Here is a 24847-nt window from a genome sequence, read left to right on the forward strand (position 1 = left end):
CTTATAATGTCTTTGTTTGCCTTGGATTTTGTTTTATTTTCCAAAGTTAAGATGCACACTTTGGGCCTTAGTGTGGGTAACTTGCATAGTGGATCAAACAAATTCTGTGGAATTGGGGTGGGGAGGCTGCAGAGGAGGATCTGACAATTTAAAGGCCCATACTGGAGAGTGTTTTTAGCAGCTAGTTGGTGGGGGCGTCTGTGCCACCTACAGACGACTTAACACACTGTTTCACTGGGAAAACAGCTATTTTCATTGTCTGCAGTGACAGATGGCTGAAATATGCAGCATTTGCCAGTCAGACTTATTGTTTTTTTCTTGTGATTGATTTTAGAATGTAACTGAACTGAACTGACAGGTTGTTGGTTCTCTGCTAAAGCTGGTTGTGACAAAGTGAATTGTTTGAACATAATAAGCCTAGTTGACTGCCTAGTTGATATCTAAAATTCAATAAAAGGCCAATGTCAAGTCAACTTGACATATTCAATTTTAGTGTACCCCAGTTCCTACTACTTGGAAGTACTTTTTATACACTTTTCTGTTGTTGACTACTTTTTCAGTACCATCAGAAGTTGTCCAATTGTGGTGCACCTATATGAAGCTCTTAGATTAAAACAAAGACTGATATAACTGATATAGCCACTCATTAACCCAGATTTTATAGCATTCACAAGAACAGATCACAGAAATACCCAGAAGAGAAATGGTTGCTAGCATCTCAGTCTCAGAACAGGACAGCTTTTGTACACTCCTGATCAAAATTTTAAGACCAGTTGAGAAATTGCAAGAATTTACATTTTGCACTGTTGGATCTTAAGAAGCTTCTAAGTAGAGCTTCAAAATGCAAAAAGAAGAAATGGGAGTGAGACAAAAAAAAAAAAAAATTGAGTAAGCAATTTATTGCAAACAACCATTAAACTGAAATAGGCTGTTCATCAGCTGATCAAAAGTTTAAGACCACAGCCTTTAAAAGCCCAAATCTTAGCAAAAATGTGGATTCAGTGTCATTTTCTGTCATGTATCCATTGTTTGCAATAAATTGCTTACTCAAAATTTTTTTTGTCTCACTCCCATTTCTTCTTTTTGCATTTAGAAGCTCTACTTAGAAGCTTCTTAAGATCCAACAGTGCAAAATGTAAATTCTTGCAATTTTTCAACTGGTCTTAAAACTTTGACCAGGAGTGTACCTTTTCTAATGTAATTTGCTACCATCCTGGTAGCTCTGTGACCTTCAGCCATCCCAAACACATTTCCACCCGCCAGTTCTATCTTATGCAGTGTCAATGTGACAACCTGATTCAGCTGCCTTTCAGTCTGTATGTGTGGTTTGTTGTGGTAGCTATGTTAGTTAGCTGCCACTTCCACTAAGATGACCATCTGACTGCGGAGTGATGTGCTGCTCTATCCTGTCTGACAGTTGCAGTGGCAGCATGAGTACCTATGGCACCCGTGGACATGTTCACTGAGCTGGTGTTACAAGCTGACAGAGCCAAACAAGGAACAAAATTCGCAGGTGGAATAAAGTAGCCAGAACATGGGGGGAGAGGTCATTTTTAACATCCTTCAATGCTGAATGTCCTCCAGCCATATAGAACTGCTGTTTTTATGTCATGTAGATATCAGATAAAGCATTTCAAGTTGTGTGTCTGTGTGTGTGTGTGTGTGTGTGTTACAAAGTAAGCCTGTGGTCAACAGCGGCCACTCTGTCTTAGGCAACCCAGCGTCCCTCTGCTTTTCCCACTCAACCCTACTGATGAGTGTGTTTGCTGTGTGCATGCATGCATGCAAGTGTGCATGTGTGTGTGCATGTGTGTAATTTTGAGTTACAACCTCTGCTTGGAGATTAAAGAAAAGGGGAGGGGTCAAACTCTGAACCTGCTGAGTAAAACATCTGCTGTCTGAGTGTGTGTTTGTGTGTGTGTGAGAGAGAGTTTTACAACCTGCATGCACATCTACGCTTTAGTAGACATCACAGCAGTTGTCAGAGTATTTAGCAACAGCTTTGCAAGCCTTTAAAACATACTAATGGCTACAACATTTCTGTAGTGCTTGTATGAACAGAGTTACAAAGAGCTGACTATGGAATCTATATGGACATTTTCTATTGTGCTGGTATGTGATTGTGCTGGTATCTTGACTTTGTCAGTGTGTTTGGAAATGGTGCTCTGTTGATGCCTGGTTTGCTGCTGCTTTTGCTCTGCCTGTGGCTAACGGGACTCGTGAGCACCTCAGCTCACGTCACAGCCAGTCCCATGGTCGTCGTCTGATAGCTCACATCTCTACCTCTAGGACACTGTTAGAGTCGAGGGCACAGACACAGTGTTTCAAAATAAATATGATTACAAATAAGAAAGAGGACTTTCAGCTCCACCAGGATCAGGGCACGCAGCTTTTTCCACTTGCTGCAGTGTCTAATTACCAGGAGATGTTAGTTCAAATGAAAACAAATCAGGGATTTGCTGATATCCAATATGTTGATATATGCCAACTCTTTTGTCTGATTGCCAGTGCTGATACACTGGCAATCAGACAAATGCATGGAGTTCCTGTATAACATGAAAACAATTTCTCTGTGTTGTCTAGTGGATTTCACAGTTTATCAGCCATTCCCATCCTTTAAAAAGGTCATTTTTTAGAATAGAGCAGATTCTGGTAGAGTAAACCAATCTGCAACAGCCAACATCAACCAGAATGTGACTGCTATCTTGGTAATTTCCCACCCTGGTTGTGGTTCCAACTACTGTCACTGTGGTTTAAGGATAATGTCTCCAAAGAAATTATGAGAGCCACTGACTGGATTTAACTAGGCTATGTGTTACCATCCCACAGGATGTAATGTAGCTATGATTTGTGCCAAAAAATGAGTGTGAGCACCTGTGTAAAGATGGATCACAAAGAAGGTGGTGAGAGCAGGAAATACACAAGGCTCTCTCCCATCATTGAAATCCCAGCACCACAAAACCTCCCAATGAGCCAGTAAGACAACACAGTGGGAACAAAACAACAGCCACTAGAAAAACACTGGTGTATTTTCACTCAGGCTGGTACATTGCCTGCTCTACCAGCCACATTGGTAGGCAATCAGTGCTCATAAACCATATTCTATTTAGAAATAAAATTGGGCTGGTTATGTGAATTGAAGGAGAGCGTAGCCAGCTTTATTCTAAATACATTTTACAGCCTCAGTATTTTACACCCTACATTTTACATTTTAAAGCCTATTATTTACAGAAACACCTTGGGGGATGTTGGATACACTAATATCTTTAACCAAACAGGTTTGTCACAGAAAATCTTTACAGACCAACAAGGAAGACAACTACCGAAACACACAGAAAGAGTATAAGGTGGTGTGATGGATGGTGGTGACGTAACCAACATGGCAAGGTTAGTTCTATAACAGGCCTCATGGGAGAGAGGGCAGCCAGCAGCAGTGATGTGGTTTTTAAATAGTTGCAGTAGTACAGAAGTGTTGAGGAGAATTATGCAGAGATGAGTCTACAAAAGCCCCCACAGGGTTCCACATGTACACACACACACACACACACACACACACACACACACATACTGCATTCATACAGCAGTGTACTCCCCAATAAAAACCTTACCTCAAGCCTGAGTACAGCACATCTCTGGGGAAAGACACTCAGATGGCACAATGCACACACACACTTCGTTCAGGTAAATGCCCGCACACACACACACACACACACACACACACACACACACACACATATGCACGCACAGTCAGTAGATGACACTCATTACACCTTGGCAGATATCACTTTTAGGACTGTGGATTAAAAATGATAAATATAGGGGGCTTTGGTGGCTCACCTGTGGAGCACATGCCATGTGTCACATTTAATTCTGCACTGAACCCTTTGTTGTGTATAGTCTCCTTTCTCCTGGCTTTCCTGTCTCCCTGTGCTATCACTATCGAATAAGACCAAAATTCCAAACAAAACAAAACAAAGCTATATATTAAAAAAAAAGGAAATTATTTTATTCCTTAGTGCAAAGAGTACAAAGTGAACTATAGTTTACTGGCATGTAAGTAAAGATATGGCACTGTTTTCACACTTTTTTTTTTTTTTTTTTAACTTTAAACACAACACGAGCTGAAAGACATTTATTTAAAAAGCTAGACATTTATTTAAAAAGCTATTATAATAACCAGTCCTTTTCTCAGCATACATCAAGTACATATCAGTCTGGAAATGAAGCTAACTTTCTCTTCTAGAGACCCTAATGGCTAGTGGATTGCAAAATTCACCGGTCTCTTTCACTGCTCTGCTACCCTGCTAGATTTTAGAGCAACACAGGGTCCCTAAACAAACAAAATTGCCTGCCAAAGGGGCTGGTATGGCAGACCAACTTACCAGCCACTGCCAGAAATTATCAAGACTTGGCTGGTAGTTATTGTTGTTATTGTTATTTCGCCGGCATCAATGTTTAGCATTTTTTTTTTTTTCATAGAAACGTGCGAGAGAGATCAGTGGTAGCATGGTTGCAGGAAGATGCTCCCTTGTCAGTGTTTTTACTCCAGCAAGTCAAGCGTGAAGCGTCGTCTCTGGAGGAAGTGGGCTGGAAAGACTGGGCTGTGTGTGTGTGTGTGTGTGTGTGTGTGTGTGTGTGTGTGTGATTGAAACACACAGCCTTCAGCACTGTCTGTAATTTTGTGTGTAAACTTAACTGTTTTGTGTGTCACATTCCTCTGTTAGGATGTGTCTCTGTGTGCACGCCCTCCCCTCTGCACATGCACTGTGTTAGTATTATCTCTGCTTTAAAACAAGTAATTACCACACTTTGGACTGTCCTGCTCCTCTCTGCTGCCATGCCTGGGACCTGAGTGCTGCTGAATGAGGCTGAGTCACTGCATGGCCATGCCTGGGTAATTACACCCCTGGAATATGATATCCCCATCACTACTATCCAAAAGTGCTGGCATAATATCAGAATTACTCATCCCATTGCTGTTAGTAAATGCTGTGCATGTTAGGAATCGTCAGGATGAACCCAACCCCAGGCAGAGACCAGGGCCAGGCTGTTGTCAGGCCTAGATCAGCCACTTACTGGTGAACCTGTAGGCTGTTGTGGAACTGAACTCAATTTAAAGCATACTGGCGCTGGGAAAAAATAAGTCAATGTGTGCTCACTCAGTAAATCTATCCTGAAAAAAGTGTTTTGAAAAGGTTTGAGGATTGAATCAACAGAGTGGGGAAAGTGACTGCGAACGGTGTAGACACTGAGCAATTTGGTGGATGATGGGTCATTCAAACAGAAAAGTAGAAAATGTAATGTATTTAGGATGTATTTTTATAAGCGGTGTATTTGGGTTATATAATTTTCACTACACTGGTATTGCCTTTCATTACATCATTTTGATTTGTTAACATAGATAGCTTGCATTAAGGGAGCATAAATTAGTATCCAGAAAATTCAATAAAAGTACTAATGTACCTCAGAGCTTACCATTGACTCCAGTATTGGAATGCAGCCTTTCTCCAAGGATTGTGTGTGTGTGTGTGTGTGTGTGTGTGTGTGTGTGTGTGTGTGTGTGTGTGTGTGTGTGTGTGTGTTTTATTTTTTTTATTTTTATTTTTTTTATGTTAATGCCTGAAGTCTGTAAAAAACAAAAGCTGTGGAGAACTGGGGAGGTTTGAATGGCTGTAATCAACCCCTCATCTGTTTTGCAGTTTCTAGGCAGAGCCATTGTTCCTGAGACAAAATCACATTGACAAGAAAACAAGGAAGTCCAAAAATCTGATCGGCTGGTGATGGCTAGTGATTTTCAAAAGGCAGCCTCGGCCATCGCTTCTCACCCAACAACCCTGTTGATTGTCCCCTTATTGGCCTAGTTTCCTAGTTTCACCAACTCTATAGGAAATGAGCATACTTCTTTCCCACAGCTTGGTGACTGTATTGCTCACAGTGTGTAAGTACATGCCCTCTTTCAGGAACAAGTGCTGATGTACCCTTGAGCAAGGCACTGGACACCAAACTGTTTCAGTGCAGCTGTAGCTGCAGAAGACTGTGGTTGTTTTTGAGAAGCTCCCAGCTGTGAATATCTGTACTGTAACTGAATGATACGGCCGTTGTTCAGAAAGAGCATGTATACTCACTCTGTTTTAGAGATAAAATAGAGTCAGTTAATGGATTAGACGATCAACAGAAAATTACCTATTGTAATTTTGATAATTCATCCTTTTGGTCATTCATCAAGTAAAAACACCAAAGACATGCTGGTTATAGCTTCCCAAATGCAGAGAACTTCTTTGTTCTTATTGTCCTATCATTAGAAATTGTAGACATGTGCCTCCTGTACAACTCAGTCATCTTTATGCATGTGCAGGAACACAAACAGATGAAATGTAGGAGGGGGTAGATTCTCTTAAAGGGGCATTCTGCAAAATTGTGGAGGGTTGATTGAAGTAGGAACCCTGACTCACCTGACAAATGTGGAATAAGCACATAATGTGATGGTTGAGTCTATATGGTTTTCATCGCCAGGCCAGCTCACTGATATTTTACTCCTTTTTTTCCACACTTATGCTACATTTTTGCCCATTGTGTCTGAATGGTCTTCACTTCCATCGACCATCAAATGAAACAACCTATTCAGGTTGTTTCATTTGCTTAATTATCACAGGAGGCATCATGTCTTAAAGCTACACTATTTCACAATAAAATCTAATAATGATAATTTTACATATTAAAAATGTTTTAATTTCTTTAATTTATGTCTTCATCTTCTTGTAACCCCCCAGAATTATCTCACAACCTCCTGAAGGGATTCCGACCCCGAGAACCACTTATTTAGTACACAAACAATCAGTTGTTTCAACATCAGCTGTTTAACATCCTGTGCAATGTTGCAGTGTAAATTACATGTTGTCATGTGTCAATTTATGATTGGTTGATTGGCTGTGCCATGTTTCATATCTCACTGTGTCAATGTGACTTCATGCATGCCTGTCTGACAAAGATCTCTGGCTTCTTTTCTGAATGAAATCGGGATGTTTTGCAAGTTCTGGCAGCGTGCTGGGCTACTTCTGTTCTACATATCATTATACATCAGACAAAGGAAGTGATTTGAGAATTTTGTGATAGGCATTTGTCATTATTTTAACATTTTATTGATAAAATGATTAATCAAAAAATAATCATCAGTGAAAATATTTATACAATGTTATTTGCTTCCTTACTCTGTATATTTACCCTGGATAAATACAGGTGAAGTTTGGGAGTGTGTTGATTCAGATAAATGATGTTAGCCAGGTCCTGGTTTGTGCAAGTGGCTACTGAGGCATCAGAACCTTGTTAGTGCCGTCTGGCTGGAGGCTGTGTAACAGGAAGTAGTGAGGGAGGGAGGCCCAGGTATGCTGCATAATCACAGGGCACTCTGCAGTAAACTGCAGCTCTGTCTGTCTGTGTGTGTGTGTGTGTGTGTGTGTGTGTGTGTGTGTGTGTGTGTGTGTGGTGAAATTGGTGAGGAGATAGAACTCTGTGATGCAGTTTGTTTTTGTACAGTGTCTTGTAATATCTAAAGGGTTGTGGATGCAAGGTTGGCAGTTTGTGCAGTTTGGTATTGGAACTTATGCAGTTGAGAGTGTTGTGTGAGTGTGTCTCCACTCCCTGTGGACACAGCTGTCCTCTTGACTTAGATGAATTCACTGCAAAGATGGCGGCATGTTTCTTTGTTTGCCTTTGCCTGTATGTGTGCCTGTCTGTGTACACGCCTGCATGCATGTTGGGTGTGCGCACATGTGTCTGTGTTTCCACTGCTAATCAGATGACAGGCTTGGTGAGGGAGGCGAGGGAAGAGAAGAGAGAGAAAGGCTTGACTTAATTTAAAGGCTCCTCCACATCAGAGAGGGAGAAAGGAACATGCCTTGGTCTGCTGGCTCCCCCAGCAGCTCGGGGGTTAAATAGGCTCACATGGGGATGTGACTAGTAAACAGATGGAGGGGAAAGCTTTGCTCTTCTCAGAGATTGATCTAAAAACCTGGGACAGAAAGGCTTGTACACTTGAACTTTTTCCAAGTACCATTTTGTGGAACATGCATCTCTGTTGGATATGTTTGAATTCATAAAATTTGTTAAATCTGTTAATACAATAATCCATTGATTTTTGGTCGTAAACAAGGCAGGAGGACAACTTTGTCCACTGGCTGTCTTTTTCCCATGATTCTCTTTCACTAGTTTACAAGCCATCTAGCACTTTTAGGACATATGGTAGTAGCCCAAACAGGTGGTATACTAACTCACATTTCCCACCATTTACAGTTAGGCCCATAAGTATTGGGACAGTACTTAAATTAAAGCTGAAAGTCTGCTCTTCTGTGTCACTGTCCAATTACTTATGGACCAAACTGTATATTCACATTAGTTTCACACCTTGGTTGTATGAATAACATTGCAAGACTGAAAGATTTGTGCATTTTTACTGGGACTATTGAGAGTGGGAGAAGGCCTGTCACTTTTATGTTGTAATCAGTGATAGCCTGAACCTTCAGAAATAAGATTTAGTTTCAAGATTTAGTTTATTGTCATTTTCCATATGCAATTGTGTACATAAAAAAGAAATGCTTTTTTATAATGATTCACACATCTTTAAACCCTCTTGTGTTATGTTTTGTGTCTTGTGTTTTTTGAAATGCAGTATGTCACAGCCAGGTGCACAACAAATTGTGTACAGTTTTCTACATTTGTACACAAATGTACACAAATGTAGAAAAGGCAGAGCCAAGTAGCGTGTCAGATCCCACTGTGGAGAGTTGTAAATGTGTAATCTGAAAACGTAGATAATTTGAAGTAAGTCTGCAGCTAACAGTCATTTCATTGACAATTTATTGACAAATTATTTTTTTTTAATTGACAAATAATTTTGTCTATAAAATATTAAAAGTAATGACAAATGAACATCAAAAGGGGATATTTTAAAATTGCTTCCTTAGTCTGACTAGCAGAAAAAAAAATATTCAATTTATGACAGTATGAGATAGAAAGCAAAGCAAACATTAGCATTTGAGGAGCTGTCATTGTTTGGTATTTACTTGATAAATTACTGAAAAAATCTGAACAATTATCATAATTTAAATCGGTTAATTTTCAAATAGATTCATCAACTAATTGTTTCAGCACTAATCTCATGTAAATAATGACCAATGAAATTCCCTCTGTTAGAGAGTACAAAACTAGACAGGAGGAATGGAACTGACACCAGGGCATGACGTAATGAAGGAGGGAGCCAGGTATGAAGCCTTCTAGATATGGGTGTGGGCTGGTGGTATGTGTGGTGGGGGTGGAACAAAAAGAGAGGGAGCAAGCCGTCTGTCCGCAGAAAGGGAGTCTGTCCTCATCTTGACTTGACTGACTCACTGTTTTTCTGTGTGTGTGTCTCTGCTGCTGAGCTCGAAGACAGCAACACACCCACACACACACTCACACACATTATTGTCATGATTGAACCTTCCAGTGGTGTGTGTGTGTGTGTGTGTGTGTGTGTGTGTGTGTGTGTGTGTGTGTGTGTGTGTGTGTATGTGTGTGTGAACTCAGAGCGATTAAGAAAAAGAGTGTCACACCAGAAGAGGTTGCAGAGCAAGACCTCCCCCTTTGCCCTTACACAGTGTGTCCAGGTTTGAGCTCAGTGTGTCATATGCAGGTTTTTCCCATTGTTCTGCTCTGGTGATGCCTTTCAGTGCTCCATGAGTCTTTGTTTGGGCCTTGTCATCAGTCTAATTACTGTAATTCCCTCTAGCCTTAGAACAAAGGGACTGATCTGAGGATTAGGCCTGCAGACACCGGGCCTTATGCCTGCCAGGGACCAAACTCTGCTCTTCCATTGAGAAGGAAACTTTCACATAAATATAGAATGGCCTGAAACTGAATGATTTAGAACAAACAGAAGCAAATACAATAGAATGGCATGAAAAGGAATCTAACCTAATTTCCCTTGCAAGGTGTAAAATTGCCTTTGGTCTTGCCTGAGGTAGAGAACAGACATATTTTTTCATATCATTTGCGTGATATGAAAAGATATGTCTGTTCTCCATTGCTAAGACACATTGGTGTCTTAGCAATGACTAGTGAATCAAACCTTTGAAACCTAGCAAATTATCTTAATTTGTTTGCAAAATATAGCAAAAATGTGATTAGATTTTTTTTTTTTTAAATGAACAATAATATGGCCTAAAATTTTTAAAAAATTAACTGAAATCAGCATTAAAAAATGACAAAAAACTATATTTGCTATTGAAAAAAATAGACATTTAAAATCAGATCACCAGTGCTGGATTGATGTCAGATTTCTTGTGTTGAAATGCTTGTGAAAGGTGTATGAACACAGGCTCAGGCCTTTCTCACAACATTTCACAAGCATGTAAATTACAGTGAAATTAAACTATTCCTCATTTTGCTCTGGACATCCCTTAAGGACCCCTTGAAAACCCTTTGAAAACCCTTGTCTTCAGGTCAAATTTTTCCATTATATTGTGATAAAAAGCAGCAGTTTGGGATGTTTATGCATAATACTGCAGTTACAGTTCACTGTCCCATTTGTCAGGTAGGCAGCCACCAGATGGCAGTGTAGCAGTGACTCTAAAAATCCAGTCAGGGAGGGACCGCTAGGGGCGCAATGAGCAACTGACGTGTTTTCCCACTGCTCCCGCTAATTTATGTTTATTTTGTGAATTTGGTGGCCTTTTTATTCCTTTTTTCATTTTTAAGTAACGACGGCCTACTGGAGACCATTTCTGACCACACGGTGTGTGTCCAATGATTCTGAGAAGCTCGGCAACACGCGAAGCTGTTAGCGGCCTACCTACAACTGAGAAAGCCACGGTCTCACCTGTGGAGATCAACAAGAAAATGGCGTCCCTAAATTCCGACTCCGAGGCGAATATTCTCAGCGCTATTGCTCAGCTGAGGGCGGAGATGTCTACTATCAAAGCAGACGTATGTACTACCATCGATACCCGTATTGATGCAGTTACACAGCTGATTCAAGGGGAATTAACACGCTTTCAAGATGAGATTCGCCCCGCAATCACTTCATTGAAAACGGCTAGCGAGGCGCATGCTGTCAAGATCCGGGAGCTCGAAGCGGCCGCTTCGGATGTGTCTGACTCGACTACGGTGCTGGAGAAAGAGGTTAAACGATTATCTACAGAGCTGAAAGCGGTGCAGCAAAAATGTGAGGACTTGGAGGGACGCTCCCGCAGAAATAACCTCAGGATTTCAGGGATCAAAGAAAACGTGGAGGGCGCTCGGCCTACAGATTTCATAGCTGACTTACTGAAGAATGTTTTGTCATTGGAGGAGAAACCTCTTCTTGACCGCTGCCATCGCATCTCCCGCGGAACCCGACCAAAGGTGGGAGACAGACCCCGTGAGATTATTCTTCGAGTTCACTTTTTCCACGTGAAGAATGAGATTCTACGCCGTGCCCGTGAGTCCACACTGCAGTTCCAGGGACAGAGATTTTTCATATACCAAGACTATACTCCCTCAGTGGCCAAACAACGGGCAGCGTTCATGGACGTGAAACGGATGCTGCGCGACTACCCGGGAGTGAAATATGGTCTGCGCTTCCCTGCCCGACTCTGGCTGTCTCATGAGGGGAAGGACTTTTCCTTTAACACCCCAGATGAGGCAACATCCCACATCCAGCAGCATATTAAGAAGTGAAATGAAAGGGGGGGAAAAAAACTTGATTGGATGCTGGGACTATAGTCGTTTTGACGTGATTAATGTCTTTACACTACAAGGGGACACTTTGGACTCTTAAAGGTATGTTTGATTAACAGTAAGTCACATCCAGCTGTTGCGGGTCTGACGACCAATTCTGTCTCCTGTTGTATGCTCTTAGTTTGGGGCGTTTATTCTCATTCTTTTCAGTCTACCCATTTGGGTCTACTTCAAGCAATTAGGTCCCTGTGTGATACTGGAAACGGTCCACTTTATATTATGTTATATTCTATTACTATTAAGGATTATAAGAAATAGGAATATAAGGAATATTCTCTTTTAGTCATTATTATTGTTATTATTATGGTTTTATTATTATGGTTTTATTATTATTTTTTTCCCTCTTAATTGTAATACTACAAAACGTCACTTTATTGGTCAGGCCTGGTCCGCTTTATAGGGCCATGCAGGAACATTTCAGATTTGCCGGTTATATCTCATACTTTATATGGGATCATTAGGTTTTTTTTTATATTGCTACCATATTCATAAGCTTGGATTATGTCTATCTCGAGCGGGGGCTAGGGGCTTGTGGGTGTTAGTTTCCTCATACACCTAGTGGGAAGTTCATGTTCTGTTTAGGCTTGTACCTTAATTGGGAAGGTATTGCCTGGTTTGGGGGGAGGAGGGAGGGGAGGGGTGTTTATGTCTATGTGTGGTTTAGCTTTTATGTTTTTCTATTTTTGTCTTCATTTTTTGTACTTCTTTTTTCATCACCATTTGTTATTGCATCGCATCATCTGTATGAATCTGTGCAATCTGAGTCACTTTTGGGCATAACCTTAGAACCTCAATACTTAACATGACAGGGAGAATCGATACAAATGCCAGGGGTGATGACTGCATTAATTTTGTTTCATGGAATGTGAAGGGAGTTAATAACCCTGTAAAACGAAAGAGAGTCTTGACTCACCTTAAAGGTTTGAAGGTAAACTTTGCTTTTCTACAGGAAACACACTTACGGTCAAGTGACCACTTTCGACTTCGCAAGGACTGGGTAGGCCAACTGTATCATTCTAATTTCCATGACAAATCAAGAGGGGCAGCCATTTTAATAAGTAAATCCACACCTTTTGTTATGTCTGACATAATTGCAGATCCCAAAGGACGGTACATTATAGTTACTGGTAAACTATTTTCTGTCTCCCTTGTATTAGCCAATGTTTATGCCCCAAACTGGGATGACACAAATTTCATTTCCTCTTTCTTATCAACTATCCCTAATTTGAACTCTCACTTTTTGATTTTTGGGGGGGACTTGAATTGTACTATGTCTCCTTCTTTGGATAGGTCCTCAAAGAAGGTCACTAGTCCATCTAAATGTGCATTATTAATTCAAACCTTTCTTGAAAAATATGCTTTATGTGACGTGTGGCGTTTTCTACATCCCTCAGTTAAACAATACTCTTTTTTTTCTCATGTTCACAGAACCTACTCCCGCATAGATTATTTTTTTATAGATAAAAAACTCTTGCCCAACATTCAGAATTCTTCATACGAGAGTATAGTTATTTCCGACCACGCCCCTCTGATTCTGAAGATGACATTACCACAGGGCCCTCCCAGGTGTTGCCAGTGGCGTCTGAACTCACTTTTGCTATCGGACAAGAAATTTGTTCAGTTTATCTCCACAGAGATTACCTCATTCCTAGAAATAAATTCAACTCCGGGCATGTCTTATGCCACTATATGGGAAACACTCAAGGCATTTCTGCGTGGCCACATAATCTCCTATAGTGCCAATCTTAACAAAGCTCGTACTGAACGGCTTCGCGAGATCAGTCTGTCGATTTCTGCATTGGATGAACAATATGCAGTAGATCCCCTTCCATATCTATACAAACAACGCCTGCTGCTTCAATCTGAATATGATGATCTTACTTCTAAGCAAGCAGAACAGCTTCTTTTAAAAGCCCGCTATAGAGTTTATGAACAGGGTGACAAGATTAGTAAACTGCTTGCACATCAGATCCGGAAATCTGAGGCCTCTCGCTTAATTCCCCAGGTAAGAACTGAGTCAGGATCTGTCACCATGGATCATGAGGAGATAAATGATCAGTTTAAAAAATTTTATACATCCCTTTATACCTCAGAATCCCCTCTTGACTCACAGTCATTCAATTCTTTTTTTGGAGATTTAGATATCCCTACGATTGATTTGGAACACCGAGACAGGCTGGACCTTAAAATTACATCAGAGGAGGTGGCAGCTGCTATCTCCTCTACTAAAAGTGGGAAAGCGCCTGGCCCCGATGGCTTTCCGAATGACTTTTATAAGGTATTTTCTGCGCAACTCTCTCCACTCCTCTGCTCAGTGTTTGAAGAAAGTATGGGGAAATTTACTCTCCCTCCTAGTTTTTACCAAGCTTCCATTTCTCTTCTTTTAAAGAAAAATAAGGACCCCCTTGAACTCGGATCGTACCGTCCTGTATCCCTGCTAAACTCAGATTACAAAATACTGGCAAAATTGTTAGCAAGTCGACTAGAGAACACTTTACATCAAGTAATACATTTGGACCAAACCGGTTTTATGAGAAACAGGCACTCTTTCTCTAACATAAGGCGGCTTTTTAATATTTTGTACTGCCCTCCATCTGATAAACCTGAGGTGGTGGTCTCACTCGACGCGGAGAAGGCCTTCGACCGTGTTGAGTGGGGCTACCTCATAAGCACCCTCCAGAGATTCGGTTTTGGCTCCAGATTCTTGTCTTGGATGAAGATTCTGTATTTGGCTCCTGTAGCCTCTGTGCGGACGAATAATATCTCTTCCGCGTGTTTTTCATTACAGCGCGGAACTAGGCAGGGTTGCCCGCTGTCTCCCTTGTTGTTCGCCCTTGCAATTGAACCACTGGCGATTAAACTGAGATCTTGTAATGATTTTCAGGGTATCCTTCGTGGCGGTGCAGAGCAAAAGGTCTCGCTGTACGCGGATGACCTCCTTTTATTTATATCCACCCCGAAGGCTTCCTTACCTGCAGTCATCTCAATCTTGGAAGATTTTGGTACAATATCAGGATACAAACTGAATTTGGGCAAGAGTGAGCTTTTTCCTGTTAATCAACCAGCACAGGAAGAGTCTTTCAGTTATTGTCAACTCAGAGTGGTTCGTGATAAGTTCACATATCTGGGAGTTAAAGTAACACGAAAATTCTCTGATTTATTTAAAACAAATGTTGTGGCTCTGGCTGATAGCCTCAAACAATCATTTGTCTACTGGAAATCCCTACCCCTTTCTATTGCTGGTCGTGTTAATGTTATCAAAATGAATATTCTGCCAAAATTCTTATATCTTTTTCAATGTCTACCTGTTTTTATCTCCAAATCCTTTTTCAACTCTCTTGATCAAATGCTTTCATCCTTTGTTTGGGGGGGTAAAATCCCGAGAATTGGTAAAAAACATTTACAGAAATCCAAGGAACTGGGGGGCTTAGGGTTGCCCAACTTTCAAAATTACTACTGGGCTGCTAACTTCAGAGGTCTTTTACATTGGATACCTGCTGGTCCTGGATACATTCATCCTGCCTGGGTTCAGATGGAATCAGTATCTTGCAGGCCTGCTTCTCTGCACTCCTTATTATGCTCCTCTCTCCCACTGACATTAAATAAGTGTGGAGCCAATCTAATAGTAAGGCAGTCATTAAAGATTTGGAATCAGTTTCGTTTAGCTTGTGACATAAAGAAACTCTCCTTCTCTGGCCCAATTCACCAAAACGTCCAGTTCCCTCCTTCCTTAGAGGACGGAGCTTTTGGTGTCTGGCAAACTTTGGGCATCACTTCGCTGGCTCACCTATTTATAGATAATACCTTTGCGTCATTTGTCCAACTTCAGGACAAGTTTAAGCTGCCAAAATCTCACTTTTTCCGTTATCTGCAAGTCAGAAGCTTTGTGCAAAAGAATTTAGTTGATTTCCCCAATAAGCCCCCCAGTTCTCTTATTGATTATATCTTGTGCTTTAGGAATCTTCCTAAAGGTGCAATTTCAAAGATTTACTCAGTCATCAACAATACCCAGCAACCATCCATGACTGTCTTGAAGGCTCAGTGGGAAGCAGATTTGGGCATAGATTTAGATGAGGATACCTGGAGGTTTATCTTATGCAGGATTCATACCTCTTCCTTTAGTGAGAAACATAGTCTTATTCAATTTAAGGTGGTTCACCGCCTTCACTGGTCAAGGGCTAAGCTAGGGCGGATATTTCCAGACATTGATTCAACTTGCCTGCGTTGTAAATCTGAGCCAGCCACTTTGTTTCATCAATTTTGGTCTTGTCCTGGACTGACAGACTTCTGGGAACGGATTTTTGATTCTTTTTCGGAAATCTTCAACTACAGATTTGTACCCTGCCCTACTACAGCTCTGTTTGGAATTTTACCTGTCGGTTACCCCCTTTCCCGTGCCCAATCAGATACAGTGGCTTATGCCACTCTTTTAGCCAGACGGATTATTTTACAGAACTGGAAGCTCACTTCTCTACCTTCCTATAGGCACTGGATTAGAGATTTGCTGGGCTGTCTTAATCTAGAGAAGCTAAAATTTAGTGCACGTGGGAAGCCTGAGCTATTTTACGAATACTGGGACATATATCGGTCATATTTTGATCGTTCCACTCTTTAAATGTTAGGGATTGCACTCCATATTACTCAAGCCCCTTACAATTTATTTATTCCTGGTTTTGCACAGGTAATGATGGTGATGTGTGATGATTTTTGCTGAAAGATTTTACGTTTGTGTATGTAGGTATGTATATGTATATATATATATACATATATATATGTATGTGTGTATGTATGTATGTATGTGTGTATCTGTATGTGTGTATATATATATATATATATATATATGTATTATTTATTTATTTTTATCTACTTTTCTGTTTTCTTTTTCTTGTATGTGTGTTTTTTGTGTGTAATTTATTGTATTGTTTTATTTTATTTTATTAGTTATTCAGTCATTTATTGGTTATATTTTGCTTTCTGTATATTGTATTATATGTGCTGTATGTTGTTGATATGTCTTTTGTGGTTTGACTTAAGTGCCTGGAAATTTCAATAAAAAGAATTTTCAAAAAAAAAAAAAAATCCAGTCAGGGAGAATTCTGCATCACTTTCAAAAATTGCACCATCATCTGGACTGGTGTCCAGGTGATGCTCAAGTGTTGTTGTGGTGTTTGCAGGGCCACTCTCACTAATTGTGAACCATCATTCTATGGTAAAGGGGAGTCTGACAGTTTAGTTTATTCAATATATTTTTGATTGGCATTGGTATTTACACTCATGGTACAGCTATGTTAATATATTTACTGTGGGATTCTTGTCCCAAATGTGCTACAATTTAATATAATGAACATTGTTGGATGCCAGCTTCATCCACAAGCACGACAGAAGCTTGCAAACATACCAAAATGCAGTTTACCCATAATCCTTTGCAAAAATTTGAATATGGCCTTGTACTTCATTGTGTGTTCAGTGATGTTTCCTGTATAAATGTGTGACTGTAATTTATGTCCAAGGGTGTTGACATGCTTTTATGCAACTTACTTTGCTGAGATGTGTTTTTAAATGACATTTTTCTCCTCTGTGTGTCCACTAGGTGGCTCTGCTTGGGTTGGACCTCTTATCTGCCTTAGTGACAAGGTTACAGGACCGATTTCGGGCGCAGGTGGGAACAGGTAAGCCTCACTTGTTTCATCACTTGTGTGCTATCTATCTTGTGGTAAGTAACAACATCACAGCTTATCAGACTTAAATTCTTAGTGGAGCTAAAGGTCCCCTTGTCCCAGATTTGTCAGGAGAGCTGCAAAGATTAAATCAAAGATCAAATAATCGATTAGTTGCCAACTATTCAATTAACTGCCAGCTATTTTGATAATTGAGTAATCATTTTGAGTCATTTTTGAGAGGAAAAGTTGTGAATTCTCTGCTTCCAGCTTCTGAAATGTGAATATTTTCTGGTTTCTTTAGTCCTCTGTGACAATAAACTAAAGATCTTTGGGTTGTGGACTGCTGGTGGGGTCAAAACAAGACATTTAAGGGCTGTGGGAAATTGTGATCAACATCTTTCACTGTTTTATGGTGACATTTTATGGGCCAAGCAACTAATCGACTAATCAAGAAAATCATTGATAGATTGTTAGTTGCAGCTCTGCCAGTCATATTGGATTTTTATAGTTGTTCACATTTCAGTATCACCTTCCTGATAGCTTTCCTAATACTTTCCTCTTGTCTGTGACCTCACTGACTCAGCTGTTTGACTCAAGGATCAAAGGCTCCCCAGTTTTTAGAAATTTTGAGGTCTGATCTTTTTTTTTTTTTATGGATAGTTGCAAGCTGTCCAAAATAAAGCCTAATGCAGCCCTGTGGCCCTACACATTAAAATGATTGGACATGCCCTGGTTTAAAGTGATAATTGGTTGTTTCCTCCTGTCCCGTCTCCCTCAGTTCTGCCAAGCCTGATTGACCGATTGGGAGATGCCAAAGACCAGGTACGAGACCAAGACCAAATCCTGCTGCTAAAGATCATGGAACAGGCTGCCACCCCACAGGTACCAACACAGTCACACATGAACAGACTTGTCTTAGGGATGCTGTTTTTTCAGTCATTTTAGGTTTTTGACACACAATTTTTCCTTTCTTGGGTTGCCCTAATCATGATTCTGTTCTCCAAAATAAACTTGATTCCAGCTAAATTGTTTTCAGAAAGCTTTACTCAATTGAACTGTTGTTTATTTGTAGGGAATAAAACTTTAATGAGCTATTGTTAACAATCTGACATATACACTTTTGTTATCATGCAACAGAACCCAGTCTATTCACATTGTTAGAATATCTGTGTGAACTTTTTCACTCCAACAAAGGAATGGATCTTAATCTTAACCACCAACCTAGAGCTCAAGAAACTGAGTGATTTAATCCCTTATATATGAACTCCCTCTTTTTAAGTGTCCTCTTTTTTCAAGAGCCCACTGTAAGGCAATGTAAGGCATGATAAAAACAGTATGGAATGTTTGCCATCAGACAAGGAAACTTTTTGTCATCTGCTGGCTGAGGTGGGGAGGTCCGTATTTCTTGGAGTACAACAAGCTTCTTTAACTCTTTTATCAGCCAAATAGATAGTGATAATTAAAAACAAAATGAATGGTTAGCAGCCATTGTCAGTATTTACCAGCATTTAGCGCATGGCTGGTGTTAATTTCTGTTATCCATGACCAAAACAGTAAGCTTCATATGCATTTGTTTGGTGTGTGTTTGCAGTACGTGTGGGACAGAATGCTGGGAGGCTTCAAACATAAGAACAACAGGACCCGAGAAGGAGTGTGCCTTTGCCTCATTGCCACACTCAACACGTAAACAGAATCCTTTCCTCTTATCTCACTGAAGTTTTCTTGTAGTAGACATAGTAGATACAGTCATAGTAATAGTAACTGTAGTAGAAAACCCTAGTAGTAGTAGAAAATACAGTATTTCCCTATCCATTTGGTGTTCATCATTCAGAACTTATATAATATCGACAAACATATAGACAATCCAGTGTGTTATTGTAATTGTTATGTAATTATTTTTCCATCAACCAAGGGCTTCAGTAGCATACAGTGCCCTCTAGAAAAAAAAGAAAAAAAACAGTTTGCTTTTCTTCTTTTAATAAAGAAGGGATGGCAAAGCAACACAGTTGTTTTACTTTTCTGTGAAAACTTGTAATTCTGCCTCCTGTCCTGTGCTAAGTTGTGGTTAAGTCATGATAAGATGAAGAAGTAAGAAATAAAAATAAAACATATAGAGAGGACACTGTGCTTTTGCTAATCAGCTTTGTAAGCACCCAGTCCGAAATCGTGTACTGCTGACTTATTTTATGTCTTCTGCAGTTGTTCTGATCATATCCTTGGATTCATTTGGCTTCATTCTTGCCTTTCAGGTACGGTGCTCAAGGTCTGACCCTCAGTAAAATAGTCCCTCACATATGTAACCTTCTGGGAGACCCCACTAGTCAGGTATGCATCTTCTGTGTCCTTGGTCTCCATTCTGAAATACATTTTGTTGTTATGTTGTATAACTTCACATTGATGCAGTGAAATTATGTTCTTTCAGGAATTAACTGTATTTAGTGAACTTATATCAACGTTGCACCCAGCTGGGCTTTTGATGAGGAACGTTGATGAGCGTTATATTCTATTTTCATCCTCAAAATTGGTTAATTATACAAATCATTCAAATTGGTGATTTGAAGAGTAAACAAATCCTGTGTGTCTGTTTGCTGTCTCGCAGATCAGACAAATTAGTGGTTTCAGAGAAAGATTTCCCCCTTCGCTCAGACACAAAGCCGCTGAAGGTTACATCACACTATCCATGGAGTGCACTTCCACCTAGTGGCAGTTTTAAGTAGTGCAGTTTTAGGATACAGCCTCTGCAACAGGGGATTAAGGTTTTTGCATTGTACAAGCTAGCTATTATTTATGAGTGACTAGGTTTGTTTACCTCACGATTAGCTTAATAAGTCTCTGAGCACCTGTTTCACAGATGCTGAGAGTAGTCATGACATTTAAAAAGCCAAATTTTTGAAAAATCTGGTTCAACTTGGGGCTAATTTAGAAGTGAGAAGTTTTATGAGCAAAATGTGTGATTTTAAAAGACTGCACGCCTAGAGCATTTTATAAAAACACATTCTTGCTACATTTAACTAATTACAGAGTCATCTGTCTCCTCTTTGGTATAATATTAGATTCAAACATCTAATTCATAAATTACTTCAGTCATTATGAAACAGCCTATGTAATAGGGTTTGTTCAGAACTCACATGCAAGCCTTTAAGTGATCTTACTATAGATGTTTTAAAGAGCATGTCCACTGTTTGGAATGTGATTAATATTCCAATATTACAGAACCTATTTAAAACCTGTTCATATAAAATGTAGTTTTACTGAGAATCAGAATCATATAATTCACCAACCAAAATCAATGTACATCAGTTTGACTTGGTGACATTTGTGCATTACAAATGGACAAATTGCAGAGGAACAAAAGTACATTCTTTTTATAGTTTGCCCTCAAGTATCAATTGTCTCTTCTTGAGGGCAAAAATATGTAAACATCAGACCTCAGAGCTTAAATAGAGCAAATCCCTGGGCTATCAGTTATGGTGGGATTGGATGCTTTTCCTTGTCATTGCCTCTCCTTGTGGTTATTGTTGATAAAAGTTTAATCTTGACACCTGGTCAAGAAAATAACATCATTACAAGAAGTTTACAAATGGACAGTGTAAGCAGAACATTAGAATTCAGAAAATAAGCATTCAGAAGGCAGTTGTCACCCTACAGCAATCCAGTAGGATCAAGATCTCAGTCAAACAGAGAGGCTTCTAAGTGAGTCTCAACTTATAAATACTGTTAAAGAGTCTTTGTATTTTGTTTTGTGGTCCTCAGGTTCGTGATGGGGCCATGAGCTGCTTGGTAGAGATCTACAGGCACGTCGGTGAGAGGGTGAGGATGGACCTCAGCAAGAAGGGCCTGCCACAGTCACGGTACGACAGGCACACACTGCACCTGATAGCCTGTCTGTCTCTGTCTGTATCTGTTAGTCTGTGGAATTTTCTGTTTGCCTACAACAGGCCTATTAGGGCCACTGTAGGAAGAAATGGGGGGTGGGGGTGGGAGTGTTGGGGGGTTTATAATCCAAGGGAAAAAACTTGAAAATTCTGAGATTATGAAGTCACAAATTTACAAGAAAAAATTGAGAAATAGTTTTTCTTATCATTCTCAGAGAATTCTCAGAGAAAGTTTTTTTCTTGTAAATTTAATCTAAAAAATGCTGAGTTTTTTTTTTCCCTCAGAATATTAACCCCCCTTTCGCTGTCTCCATTATTTTTTCCCCCCACAATGGCCCTAATACGCCGTCCTTGTTTGCCAGTTCCACTCTTTTTCATTTGTTTTTTTGAATGTTCCCATTTCTCACTCACTTACACTAACACACACGTATACACACATCACTGTGCTCACTGTAAATGGGTCAGGTGGGTTAGCTGCTGCTGCAGTGGCTTTCCCCCCAAGTGCCTTTGGATAGAACCATGAAGAATGTCTGTGTCATGCTGTGTGGGGATCATGCTAAGTCAAAGCAGAATAATGGACCAGTGGGATGAAAAAGAACTATGGGAACAAGCTGTCTCATGTCATTGAAAAAAAAAGAACAGCATTCATCTTCCAGCATCAAGACAAACCATTTGAGACTGTGAAGCGTGATGTTTCCCTCAGTGGCCGATCTCATTTTCCTTGTCCAGAGGTTAAAAATGAAGCCACGCCTGTTATTGACACCCTTCTGCAGGTGCAGAATAGCAGCTTTACACCAAACCGAATCTCAGTCTTTATTTTCTCTTTTCAGGCTATATTATTCAATTTGTTATTTGAAAAGCCAAGCAAGCCTAGCAAATAAAATCATTTGTATGCACATTATTAAACTCACAAATCATTATCAATCAAAAGTCACCATAAATATCTTATTTTGCCTCCACTGAAGGCCACTCCATGCACCAAATAGTTTGAATTGAATTAGGTTGATGTGCCGTGACACGTCATTGCAGAACAGCTGCCTGAAGGCACAGACAAAACCCACCTGTTATGTCAGTGGGTCACTTAGATGTAGAAGAATTTAGTTTCCCTGTATCACCAGAGTATAAAACATTTATCCATTTAAAACATATCTGAAGTTCATCACTATTTAAATTGTTGTCGATCCAGCCTGCCTTGTCATTTGGACAGGCAGGCCATTTATTATCCTTAAAGCAGTATCATAATTAGATTATTTTTTCTGTCAGTCACTTTTTGAAGTCCCAGTCACATTACCAAAAACTATGTATGATCTTTTGGTTGCAACTCACACACACACACACACTCAGACAGAGAGAGAGGCTGATAGGTTAATTGAAACATTCTATGTTTCTCAAAGCACTCTGGGACATTTGCAAGAATGTTTCTCCCGGGTAAATGTCTCTGCTTGTTCCCGTTCTCATTTGCTCACTCACTCTTCTAGCTGTCATCCCCCACAGGTCGAATATCGTACTAGACGCTGTAGGTGTCACCGTCAAATCATTCCATTCACAGACGATCTTTGTAGTTTGTAATAAGACAATCCTCTACTCTTCATTAACAGTTTCTTCGTTGCCATCACCAGTGCACTCTTGTGCAAGGTGCTTAACGCTCAGCATTTATAGCAGTCAGTTGTAGAAAACCATAGCTGTAATTGATAGTGTCCAGGTGTGGATGTCAGTAATTGGAGCCTCTTTTCCACTGTCGAATGAAATGGTTACCATGGCTGCTTTACACCATTCCTAACCGTCCTGGACTCATGTGAATGATTATGGTTTCTTTTCCATATTTCGTGCTGCTTAAATTAGGGTTAGGAAGTACTGAAGAAAAATTGTAGTGACACAGCTGGTCAGTGATAAAATCCTAAATATGTAATGTGGCAGCTGTTGTCATTGCTGTTTCATTCTGTTGGTTATCTCTGGCATTTTTATTCTTTTTTCCAGTACAAGTAAGTTTTTTAGAATGTTGGTGTCAGCTGCACTTAAGGATACAATTCTAACCAAAGAATTAGCAAAAACATTAGAAAAGAAGAGTGGTGGACTAAAAGTAGCATTAATGTGAAACCAAACACCAGCAAACACCTCCATCTTTAAGACATCTCCCTAGAAGGCAGAGGGTCCACTGTACAGAAAGTTTACCATGCTTATAAGCATGCAAGGCATGGTTGTAACCTTTCCTTGCCAAACTGTGCCCAGGTGGAAAAGCCGAACGGTTTCTCTCGATGCTCAAAATCATTCAGACTAAGCCATGGAAAAGAGGCTGACAAGTATGTGAGGCAGGGCATTACAGATGCATGCTCAGCAAATCTTCTGTGGGTAAATCAAGGTTTGGAAAAAAAAAAAAAAAAAAAAGATTTGATATCATAGGAATCTGTGGCACCTTTGTTCAAATTAAACAATACTCTAGAATACTATGGGAGTGAACATATTGTATTGCTGGCTTATGCGAAATTCTGTACCCTGGTGCTGCAAATCCACAGGATGTAAAATATATGTGTATCACCACAGTTACGTAACAGGCGATACGATGGCTGTTTTTGTGTGTAGGAAGCAAGCTCACAGATTCTGTAATGAAATGTTTCCCATAGACAGATCTGTTCTAGGCAGCCCAAAACTAAGCCCATTATAAGCCAATTTATCATTACCATAACCTTTATGTATGTACACCATGTCTACCTTTTTTTTTTTTTTTTTTTTTTTTACTGTTTGCACTGTTAAACCCTTAGTTATCGTGGAAAAGGTGACTTGCTTAAGGGTAGATTAGAAGTAGATGCTGAGGGTGAAGCATTTCTTTTTCACTTTCAGAGGCCAAAATTAACTTTTTGGCTCATCTGCCAATGGCACGTAACCTGAACAACCTCAGAAATAACCTAAGAACCTATGGGGAATTCTAATTTCATTTATGCCTCCAGCAACTGACTGTGCTTATAGTCACATTGGTCAGAGGACCCATGGGTAGGAAGTACTGGTCTGTACCTACCTGTGCTGCCATCTCTGGTTGCTCATATTACAAATTCAGTTAACCTGACAGATTAATGAGCAGGTAAATTCATGATTAGACTGGTCATGTTAAGTACTTCCTCAAATCCATTTAAAGCAAAGAAGAGTTGCTTTGGTGTCTCTCGTCAGAGGAAGCAACCTACATTTTGGAGAGCTGATGTGTTAAAGAGGCTCAGAATAGATCAAAGTGTTTTGATGTAATTTTCTTACAGCACCAAACTCCTGTGCAAGTATTTTAGTCAGCTCTGTCTTGTATAGAGCTGGAACATATTCTTGTTTGCATAGTTTAAGAGATGTGAATGCAGCAATGTCTTAAAATGTGTAATAATTTGAAAAGGATTTACAGAGTTTCCATTAACTGGTCCTTTTATAAAGTAATGCTTAAAAGCCAGTATAACAGCATGCAGCTAGTGGCATTTCTGCAGTGGGGTTTTCCTAAAGGATTAAATCTGCATAGCTGTAGACTTCTCAGCACCAATGAACTCTACATTCTGTACAAATTTAATCCATGCAAAATAAGTCCTGCAG

General features: G+C 39.9%; 1 protein-coding gene across 1 annotated transcript in view; it reads left to right on the top strand.

Annotated features, from left to right (window-relative positions):
• The window catches only part of clasp1a (cytoplasmic linker associated protein 1a), a 107720-nt gene that overhangs the window by 19998 nt on the left and 62875 nt on the right, over positions 1-24847 (top strand). Inside the window, exons 3-7 of the mRNA XM_030080193.1 lie at positions 17342-17420; positions 18190-18293; positions 19003-19094; positions 19661-19736; positions 21165-21262. Coding sequence (XP_029936053.1) covers positions 17342-17420; positions 18190-18293; positions 19003-19094; positions 19661-19736; positions 21165-21262 — 449 coding nt within the window. The remainder of the gene's footprint in view (positions 1-17341; positions 17421-18189; positions 18294-19002; positions 19095-19660; positions 19737-21164; positions 21263-24847) is intronic.

The sequence above is a fragment of the Myripristis murdjan genome, chromosome 21, assembly GCF_902150065.1.
Source record: "Myripristis murdjan chromosome 21, fMyrMur1.1, whole genome shotgun sequence".
In the NCBI taxonomy this organism is placed as follows: Eukaryota; Metazoa; Chordata; class Actinopteri; order Holocentriformes; family Holocentridae; genus Myripristis; species Myripristis murdjan.